This window comes from Protobothrops mucrosquamatus, unplaced genomic scaffold (genome assembly GCF_001527695.2).
Source record: "Protobothrops mucrosquamatus isolate PMUCROS unplaced genomic scaffold, P.Mucros_1.0 scaffold_233, whole genome shotgun sequence".
In the NCBI taxonomy this organism is placed as follows: domain Eukaryota; kingdom Metazoa; phylum Chordata; class Lepidosauria; order Squamata; family Viperidae; genus Protobothrops; species Protobothrops mucrosquamatus.
The window spans coordinates 382,764-394,053 of record NW_015386309.1 but is presented as its reverse complement, the minus strand read 5'-3'; the positions used below and the strand labels follow the sequence as shown (position 1 = coordinate 394,053).

The window sequence follows — 11,290 nt, the reverse complement described above, 5'->3', positions numbered from 1 at the left end:
CCGGCTGGCGACCCCAAGGGGTAGGGCCTTCTCTGTGGGAGCTCCCACCCTCTGGAACGAACTGCCCCCAGAGATCAGGGTGATCCCTGATCTCCCTTCCTTCCGCCGCGCCCTCAAGACGTGGTTGTTCCAGCTCGCGGGACTGGCCTAAGGGATTTTAAAGGGGTTTTAATTACTTTTAAATTGGACGCATTTAAATGTTTCTTTTTAATTGATTTTTAATTAGATGTATAACATGTTAGCATTTTATCTATTGTCAGCTGCCCTGAGTCCGCAAGGAGAAGGGCGGGATATAAATGTAATTAAATAAATAAATAAATAAATAAATAACCTGGAAATAACCGTTTTCTACAATTATTTTCTTCATGAAGCTGCCTTCATTTCATCCCCATCCCCATCCTGTTAGACAGCTTTAGATCCTCCTTAATTAAAGGTAGTCTTCCACTTACAATAGTTCATTTAGTGACTGTTCTAAATTACAACAGCACTGAAAAAGTGACTTGTGACCATTTTTCATATTTGCGACCGTTGCAGCATCCCCATGGTCACGTGCTCAAAATACAGATGCTTGGCAACTGGCTCCTATTTATGACAACTGCAGTGTCCTGGGGTCACGTGTTCACTTTTTTTTTTAACCTTCTAACAAGTAAAGTCAACGGGGAAGCCAGATTCCCTTAACAACCAGGTTACTAACTTATCAATTGCAGTGATTCACTTCACAACTCTGGCAAAAAAAAGTTGTAAAATGGGGCAAAACTCATGTCTCACTTAGCAACAGAAATGCTGGGCTCAATTGTTGTTGTAACTCAAGGACTACCTATATACTCATATTAAAATAGTATTCTTCCCCTTTTACGACAGACCCAAAACAAACTTCAAGATTTATGAAAATTTCTTAAGGTCTGGAGTGAAGTTAGGTAGCAGGCAGTGATTGAGAATAAAGGCAAAAGAAACCAGCTGAGAATCATCAGAGGGAACAGCAAAGGATACAGAATGTAGTTCCTAGTTAAGATCTTGGTGGATTCCGTAGTGGGGAAACTCTAGGAACACTGCTATCATGTCCCCCCTCGTCCTTCTCTTCATTAGACTAGACATACCCAATTCCAGCAACCGTTCCTTATACGCTTTAGCCTCCAGTCCCCTAATCATCTTTGTTGCTCTTCTTGGTACTCTTTCTAGAGTCTCAGCATCTTTTTTACATCGTGGTGACCACGATGTAAACCTAGGCGTATTGACTCAGAATTAAAACTCAGCTGATGACTCATGAGGTTGCAGACCTAGAATGGCACCTCACTCACAATATGAGCCGTTTTAATAAATATATTTATTACAGGTAGTCTTCAACTTACAACAGTTCCTTTGGTGACCTTTTAAAGTTACAACATCACTAAAAAAAGTGACTTCTGACCATTTTCACACTTACGACCATTGTGACTTCCCCATGGTCATGTGATCAAAACGAAATTATTTTTAATAAAGATATATAATAACAACAACAATAATAACAATAACAACAACAATAATAATAATGAAGTTGGAAGGGACCTTGGAGGTCATCTAATCCAAGCCCCAGCTCAGTGTCCAGTGCTGGAGCATTCATCGCTTCTGGACTTTTTTTTTCCCTTTGTGCAAAGACAGATGTGAAAAACGAGTTAAATAGTTCTGCTTTCTCCCTGTTGCTTGTCACTTTCTTGCTGCTTTCCCCCACTAATGGACCAATCATTTCCTTAATTTTTTTCTTGCTTTTTACATATTGAAAGAAGCTTTTTTTTGTTATTTTTGACTTTGGTCGCAAGCCTTAGTTCATTTTGAGCCTTAGCTTTCCTCACTGCAGGCTTGGGCTATTTGCTGATATTCTGATTTAGTTATGTGCCCCCCTTTCCACTTTTTATACTTGTCCTTTTTATCTTTCAATAAAAAAACAAACGCTTTTCATACTTTCCCTGGACTCTGCCTGCATCTCCTCAAAGCTCACAGTTTGGGAAAACCTGCTCTAGAGACTATTTTCCCATAGGAAAAGGAGACTATTACTGAGCTATAATGAAGGAGGAGAAAAATGTAGACTTAAATTCTGAAGAATTCTGAACAGGAGAAAGCAGGAAACTAACAAACTAAGATGGAGCTAGACAATACTGGTTGTTGAAGATTGACTGTTTCCACACAAATTATCATGGGACAGATCTACTCTTTACAGACAACCTTCATGGAAAGGCTGAAAAGAGGGGAAAAGTAGCCATGTGCAAAGAGCAACAGCCAAGCCAAGAGAGAGAAAATGTAAACTAGTGTAATTTCCTCCCATCTATCTTCCAGTAATCTCACCTTAGCCATGAAAGCTGGCTAGGTAGCTGTGAGCCAGTCATTCCCTTCTCAGCCCAACTTACTTCACACAGGGTTAAATAGGAGAAGGAAAGAGTATTAGCCACTCAGGGTCACCTTGAATAGCAAAATGGGCAGCAACTAAATTTAATAGTGGATAGGAAGACCAGACAAATAATGCCAATGAAACATACTCTTCATCCTTGCAATGATGTTGACTGGCTCTACTTACAAAAGAAAACAGATGGACATGGAATGTTGCAAATACATCAGAAAATAGAGTAACAGAAAATGAAGAAGCTAAAGTGCTTTGGAATTCAAACAGGCAGCACCTGCCACATAATACCCCGGACTTAACAACTGTCAATAAGAATGATAAAAACATCTGGATAGTGGACATGGCATTACCTGGTAACAGCAAAACAGAAGAGAAAGTACTGGAGAAAATCACAAAATACAAGAGTTAAAAAAGAAGAGGCATCAAGTTTATAGGTGACAGGCAGGGGGGGAAATTCCTAGTCACTTTTCCTTCTCCTCACCGTATTCTCCCTCCAAATCATAAACCCCAGGGGAAATCTTACCAGTCTAGGCACAACATAGAAATAGATTGACTGTGGCAAAAGAAAACAAAGATGGTACCCATAGCAATATCAGCCTGGGTGGTGCAGTGGTTAGAATGCAATTGCAGGTTGATTCTACCCACAGCCAGGTGTTCAATTCTGACTGGCTCAAGGTTGACTCAGCCTTCTATCTTTTTGAGGTCACTAAAATGAGGAGCCAGATAGTTGGGGGCAAGATCATTGTGAACCACTTAGAGAGTGCTATTAAGTAGTGGTCCCCAACCTTTTTGGCTCCGCGGACTGGCAGCAGTGGCAACGGGGGCAGGGATGGTTTCGTGCATGTGCAGATGAAGCTCCCTAATCCCGTGCGTGCACAAATGAAGCTTCACGTGCTTGTCTGCCGCTTGCGAAGCCTTGAGGCTTTTTTATAAGTAAAAGAAGAATAAATTAAATAAAGTAGGAAGAACAGAATTTAGAATTAACCACACTACTGAATACTACAACATAGCAAAGTAGACTAAACTAGATTCAAGAAACCTTATTTTGTCAGGACACCCAGTAAAATGCCTGTTATTTTTTATTTTAACATAAAATCCCAAGGACTCACAAAAATTTCTTACTGCTACACTACAGCTAAATGGCTGTACTGCATTCCTGTGTTTTAGTATTTTCAATAGGAAATACCATAAAAGTGGTATGCATATATTTTAGTTATTTCAGGTTAGAAAACTATTTAAGGGTAACGTTGGATTTTTGTATAAAATAACTATCAAAGGATTTTACTTCTCTGTCTAGATTTGTTTTTCTAAGCTTCAATTGAGATAAATCAAAATGTCTCCTGATCAGCACTCACATTTGAAACTTCACATTAACATCCAAAGATATTATGATCTGATAGTTAAAATTAGTACAGAAACCAACGGTATATTTGATATAAGAGGGATTATGCATTCATTTGTAGTTAAATTACAGGCATTAAAAGAATTAACTGTCTTTGCTTGATTACCTTTTACTTGTAAGAATAGATAATTAATGTGCACAAAAGGTATGTTCTGAAATGTCTAGGAAAAGGTCTAGAAATTCTTTAAGTGATTCTCACCAATAATTTCCTTACCTCTTTCTTGGCAAGGACCTGATATTCTTTGTATCTAAAATCAAACTAAATATACAAAAGGAATAAAGCACGCGATCCTTATCAAAAGTAATAGGACTTAAAGAATNTCTTTTTTGGTCATCAAGTTTTTGACACCTTGCTAGGCGACTCGTAGTACTTGGATACTGCCATCTCCTAAAAGTGGTACAATGGGTGAAAAGGTTGAAAAACCCTGATCTAAAACACCACAGGGAGTCCCTGAGTTAGGACTGTAATGGAGTCTGCCCATTATGGTCGTAAGTAATGATCGTAAAATGGGTCATTCGCGTGGTCAACCCAATTTTTACATTATTTGCAGCATTGTTAAGTGAATGCAGGGTTCGTAAAACGAAGACTGTGGTTATTAAATAAACAATGGTTTGTTTATGGGTGTGGTTCCGCCGAAAACCAGAACTCCTGGTTTTTGGCAAAAATGTCATAAACATCATTCAGGATGTTAAAAACGGCCATAAATGTTTACATCATCGGGGGGGGGGGGAGGAAGACCTCACCATCAGAACTTCAGCTCTGGATGGTAGTTCCCCTTTTTTGGATCCATGATAATTTTGAACGACCGCTAAGTGGCCAGTTATAAATCAAAGTCTATCTGTACCACCAAACACGTTTATATGTAACTCACTTTATGAAGTGTTATGAACCCAAAGAAATACTGGCCAAGGTCATGCAATGCATTTATTTGGATTCAGGCTAGACAAATCCATGGAAAGCAGCAATTAATAAAAGGTAAACTGCTCATTGCCCCACCCACTTCTTCCCGGCTGGAATCCGAATAAAAACTTCATGAGCTCCATCCAGCAACTGTCCCCACTTAAGTTTTTCAAAACCTTAAGAAAGAGATGCAGAGTGCCCTAATTATGGCCAAAATTACCAAGAAGGGAAAGTAAATGTCTAATCTTTCCTTTACTCTTTTTTTTTTTTCAATTTAAAATTCCATCATATGCACTTATGGAAAATTTCAGTATGATAAAGGGGAAGAAGTGGTTCTGGTTTGTCATGCAAATACTGTACATCCAATAAAACGGTATAATTAGTTTTGAAAATATTACCAAAGCATATTTGTCTTTCCTTGACACCTAAATTATAGCTAAGTACAACACAAATGAGCAAGATTCAAGACTGCACATTTTCCTGCTACTTTCTGGTTAGCTTGATCTATGGCAGTGGTGGCGAACCTATGGCACGGGTGCCAGAGGCGGCACTCAGAACCCTCTCTGTGGGCACACGCGTGCCGTTGCTGGGTTTTATAAAACCTTTTCACTTTACAAAAAAAAAGGTTCAATCAATCAGTCAATTTCAACTTCTTGCGGGAAAAAAAAAGATCTTGCAAAGTTGGAATTGATTGATTGAACTTTTTAGTCCCACCCAGTCTGCTGTTACCACCACAGCCACGCCCAGCCAATGGGCCACACTCATCCGGCACCCGACGATGCATAAGTGGGTTTTGGGTTGCAGTTTGGGCACTCGGTCTCTAAAAGGTTCGCCATCACTGATCTATGGGTATAAACTTGATATTGCATATGCATGTTAGCCTTCCATTCCAATATGTGAAGTTCTAAAAATCTTTTTCATTATGTCTCACTAGAACCTTAAGAACTCAAGGGGCATGATAGTTTACACCCCAGGTGTCAAATTCGCTGTGTCACGTGACGTGTTGCAAAGTATTGCGACTTTTTTCACATTGCCGGAGCTGGGGTGGGCATGGCTTCTGCATGATGCAAATGGCCCACGGGCCGGCAGTATGACACCTCTGGTTTATACGAACCAAGTTGAAACATCAATCCACATACCCTCCATTTCTGATGCACTCATAATAGACATTTTAATCTTCCCCTCAAAGGTAGTTAGTCCCTTAGCGTAAGCAAACTTTGTAGTTTGTGCAGTATTTTTTTTTTCTAGTTATCAGGGATTAGGAGTAAACCATTAGGATATGAATCCTTTTCATAGTAAGCCTGTTACAATGGAATTTATTGCTTTTTAAGCTGTTGCCTGCTAAGATCCTTTGAATAACGCTAAGTAATAAAGTCCAATATAAAATTAAGCAAATAAAGACTGCATTTGCATTTCTTACTCAGATATTAAATGTCTACATTTATTTGCTCGATTGCTATGCTATGGTATTAGAAAATGGAAGTAGGAGCCTACCTTATTTTTCAGAATGTTATAAACAGACAATAGAATAATTCTTGGGACCCTCACGATTGGGATTATCAGGGATCCTTTCACAACTGTTCCCAGATGATAACAAAAAAGAACTGATATGGAACATAGGATTGGATGACTTGGTAGTTTATTCTTATTTCTACAATGAAAAATAAGCAAGCATGAAAAACTGTACAGAAAATGAAATATAAACACAATATAACTATCAGAATCTTCATCCAATAGTGTTTCCAAGTATTTCCAGTACTCCATTTTTTAATGCACCAAGAATGAATTGGGGTTTTATCCTTGCAAACTGCCTGAAGTCACTGAGAGTGAATTGGATGGCCATATACATTTTGTTAATAAATGAATAAATAAAATATCATTTTTGATCAATTTAAATTTTGTGTAATTTTATCATTTCTGTTCATTCAATCAATTCCATTTCAGAAGCTATACTATATAATGCAAGGACTCAATTGCATTATGCTGGTCTTTGGCCATAATAAAGTTTTTAATCTGTTGGACTCTGCTGCTCTCAAAAAGCATGTGTATGATACCAGGACACTCTTAATTTCAATATGTGAATTTATAAGATTCCACTAATTAAAAAAAACCCTGTGTTTTAACTACTACTTACACATAGCAATCAAGGAAAATCTGAAAAATGGCTACTTACTTTCAGTTAACCTTTTCTCTTAAAGAATTTATGGGCATTCCTGTTGCACTTAATCATGATATGAACATAACCTGGAAATAACCGTTTTCTACAATTATTTTCTTCATGAAGCTGCCTTCATTTCATCCCCATCCCCATCCTGTTAGACAGCCTTAGATCCTCCTTAATTAAAGGTAGTCTTCCACTTACAATAGTTCATTTAGTGATCGTTCTAAATTACAACGGCACTAAAAAAGTGACTTGTGACCATTTTTCATATTTGCAACCGTTGCAGCATCCCCATGGTCACGTGATCAAAATACAGATGCTTGGCAACTGGCTCCTATTTATGACAACTGCAGTGTCCTGGGGTCACGTGTTCACTTTTTTTTTTTTTAACCTTCTAACAAGTAAAGTCAATGGGGAAGCCAGATTCACTTAATAACCAGGTTACTAACTTATCCATTGCAGTGATTCACTTCACAACTCTGGCAAAAAAAGTTGTAAAATGGGGCAAAACTCATGTCTCACTTAGCAACAGAAATGCTGGGCTCAACTGTTGTTGTAACTCAAGGACTACCTATATACTCATATTGAAATAGTATTCTTCCCCTTTTACGACAGACCCAAAACAAACTTCAAGATTTATGAAAATTTCTTAAGGTCTGGAGTGAAGTTAGGTAGCAGGCAGTGATTGAGAATAAAGGCAAAAGAAACCAGCTGAGAATCATCAGAGGGAACAGCAAAGGATACAGAATGTAGTTCCTAGTTAAGATCTTGGTGGATTCCGTAGTGGCGAAAGGCTCTAGGAACACTGCTATCACGTCCCCCCTCGTCCTTCTCTTCATTAGACTAGACATACCCAATTCCAGCAACCGTTCCTTATACGCTTTAGCCTCCAGTCCCCTAATCATCTTTGTTGCTCTTCTCTGTACTCTTTCTAGAGTCTCAACATCTTTTTTACATTGTGGTGACCACGATGTAAACCTAGGCGTATTGACTCAGAATTAAAACTCAGCTGATGACACATGAGGTTGCAGACCTAGAATGGCACCTCACTTACAATATGAGCCGTTTTAATAAATATATTTATTACAGGTAGTCTTCAACTTACAACAGTTCCTTTAGTGACCTTTCAAAGTTACAACAGCACTGAAAAAAGTGACTTCTGACCATTTTCACACTTACGACCATTGTGACTTCCCCATGGTCATGTGATCAAAATGAAATTATTTTTAATAAAGATATATAATAACAATAATAATAATAACAATAACAGCAACAACAATAATAATAATGAAGTTGGAAGGGACCTTGGAGGTCATCTAATCCAAGCCCCAGCTCAGTGTCCAGTGTTGGAGCATTCATCGCTTCTGGACTTTTTTTTCCCTTTGTGCAAAGACAGATGTGAAAAACGAGTTAAATAGTTCTGCTTTCTCCCTGTTGCTTGTCACTTTCTTGCTGCTTTCCCCCACTAATGGACCAATCATTTCCTTAATTTTTTTCTTGCTTTTTACATATTGAAAGAAGCTTTTTTTTGTTATTTTTGACTTTGGTCGCAAGCCTTAGTTCATTTTGAGCCTTAGCTTTCCTCACTGCAGGCTTGGGCTATTTGCTGATATTCTGATTTAGTTATGTGCCCCCCTTTCCACTTTTTATACTTGTCCTTTTTATCTTTCAATAAAAAACAAACGCTTTTCATACTTTCCCTGGACTCTGCCTGCATCTCCTCAAAGCTCACAGTTTGGGAAAACCTGCTCTAGAGACTATTTTCCCATAGGAAAAGGAGACTATTACTGAGCTATAATGAAGGAGGAGAAAAATGTAGACTTAAATTCTGAAGAATTCTGAACAGGAGAAAGCAGGAAACTAACAAACTAAGATGGAGCTAGACAATACTGGTTGTTGAAGATTGACTGTTTCCACACAAATTATCATGGGACAGATCTACTCTTTACAGACAACCTTCATGGAAAGTCTGAAAAGAGGGAAAAAGTAGCCATGTGCAAAGAGCAACAGCCAAGCCAAGAGAGAGAAAATGCAAACTAGTATAATTTCCTCCCATCTGTCTCCAAGTAATCTCACCTTAGCCATGAAAGCTGGCTAGGTAGCTGTGAGCCAGTCACTCCCCTCTCAGCCCAACTTACTTCACACAGGGTTAAATAGGAGAAGGAAAGAGTATTAGCCGCTTAGGGTCACCTTAAATAGCAAAATGGGCAGCAACTAAATTTAATAGTGGATAGGAAGACCAGAAAAATAATGCCAATGAAACATACTCTTCATCCTTGCAATGATGTTGACTGGCTCTACTTACAAAAGAAAACAGATGGACATGGAATGTTGCAAATACATCAGAAAATAGAGTAACAGAAAATGAAGAAGTTAAAGTGCTTTGGAATTCAAACAGGCAGCATCTGCCACATAATACCCCAGACTTAACAACTGTCAATAAGAATGATAAAAACATCTGGATAGTGGATATGGCATTACCTGGTAACAGCAAAACAGAAGAGAAAATACTGGAGAAAATCACAAAATACAAGAGTTAAAAAAGAAGAGGCATCAAGTTTATAGGTGATAGGCAGGGGCAAAAATTCCTAGTCACTTTTCCTTCTCCTCACCGTATTCTCCCTCCAAATCATAAACCCCAGGGGAAATCTTACCAGTCTAGGCACAACATAGAAATAGATTGACTGTGGCAAAAGAAAACAAAGATGGTACCCATAGCAATATCAGCCTGGGTGGTGCAGTGGTTAGAATGCAATTGCAGGTTGATTCTACCCACAGCCAGGTGTTCAATTCTGACTGGCTCAAGGTTGACTCAGCCTTTTTGAGGTCACTAAAATGAGGAGCCAGATAGTTGGGGGCAAGATCATTGTGAACCACTTAGACAGTGCTATAAAGTAGTGGTCCCCAACCTTTTTGGCTCCGCGGACTGGCAGCAGTGGCAACGGGGGCAGGGATGGTTTCGTGCATGTGCAAATGAAGCTCCCTAATCCCGTGCGTGCGCAAATGAAGCTTCACGTGCTTGTCTGCCACTTGCGAAGCCTTGAGGCTTTTTTATAAGTAAAAGAAGAATAAATTAAATAAAGTAGGAAGAACAGAATTTAGAATTAACCACACTACTGAATACTACAACATAGCAAAGTAGACTAAACTAGATTCAAGAAACCTTATTTTGTCAGGACACCCAGTAAAATGCCTGTTATTTTTTATTTTAACATAAAATCCCAAGGACTCACACAAATTTCTTACTGCTACACTACAGCTAAATGGCTGTAGTTTTAGTATTTTAGTATTTTAGTATTTAGTTTTAGTATTTTAGTATTTTAGTATTTTCAATAGGAAATACCATAAAAGTGGTATGCATATATTTTAGTTATTTCAGGTTAGAAAACTATTTAAGGGTAACGTTGGATTTTTGTATAAAATAACTATCATACTTCAAAGGATTTTAATTCTCTGTCTAGATTTGTTTTTCTAAGCTTCAATTGAGATAAATCAAAATGTCTCTTGATCAGCACTCACATTTGAAACTTCACATTAACATCCAAAGATATTATGATCTGATAGTTAAAATTAGTACAGAAACCAACGGTATATTTGATATAAGAGGGATTATGCATTCATTTGTAGTTAAATTACAGGCATTAAAAGAATTAACTGTCTTTGCTTGATTACCTTTTACTTGTAAGTATAGATAATTAATGTGCACAAAAGGTATGTTCTGAAATGTCTAGGAAAAGGTCTAGAAATTCTTTAAGTGATTCTCACCAATAATTTCCTTACCTCTTTCTTGGCAAGGACCTGATATTCTTTGTATCTAAAATCAAACTAAATATACAAAAGGAATAAAGCACGCGATCCTTATCAAAAGTAATAGGACTTAAAGAATGTCATAAGCTGGTCTACTGACACATAATCCTTGGTAGAATTACAGATTCAAGGTCGTATAATATGCTGAAGCTAGAAACTAGGGCAATTCTCATGGTGTTTCTAGTAGTGCAATCATGTAAATATTGTATGACATTTAAGAGGGATTGAAGGAAACATCACTATGAGAAAATGGTCTCGGGCTGCTGTCTTAGCAACATTTTCCTGAACTGTCTTTGTGATTGATATAGTACAACTGCTCTTAAATGCGCTCTATTGTTCTTGTTGTTATGATTTTAAAAAATACATTAATAACATTTTCTCTTCATTTGTTTAAATCTGAGAAGTACTTAATCCCATAGTAGCAGCTTCACAAATTTAAAGCTAGCTTCCAGTATTCCTATTACTGATTTTAGTAGGAGAGAATTATATAGTGGTAATTTTCCTCAGAGGTCCTTAACAGTCAAGCAATATTTTCTGCTACAAAATAATACTGGGAAGAGTATAATTCAAATGTTAGAAACAGAATGGTGATGTAGAATAAAAATCTTCCCCCCAATGAGAATCAATAAATATGATGGCTGAGTT

General features: G+C 37.8%; 1 protein-coding gene across 5 annotated transcripts in view; it reads right to left on the bottom strand.

Moving 5' to 3' along the window:
* The window catches only part of SLC44A3 (solute carrier family 44 member 3), a 45,618-nt gene that overhangs the window by 13,629 nt on the left and 20,699 nt on the right, over nt 1-11,290 (bottom strand). The window contains exon 11 of one of the 5 annotated variants that reach the window (XM_015829324.1): nt 6,172-6,328. The exons of the other annotated variants lie outside the window; for them this stretch is intronic. Within the exon in view, the coding sequence (XP_015684810.1) occupies nt 6,172-6,328 (157 nt within the window). The remainder of the gene's footprint in view (nt 1-6,171; nt 6,329-11,290) is intronic. 5 annotated transcript variants of the gene reach the window in all.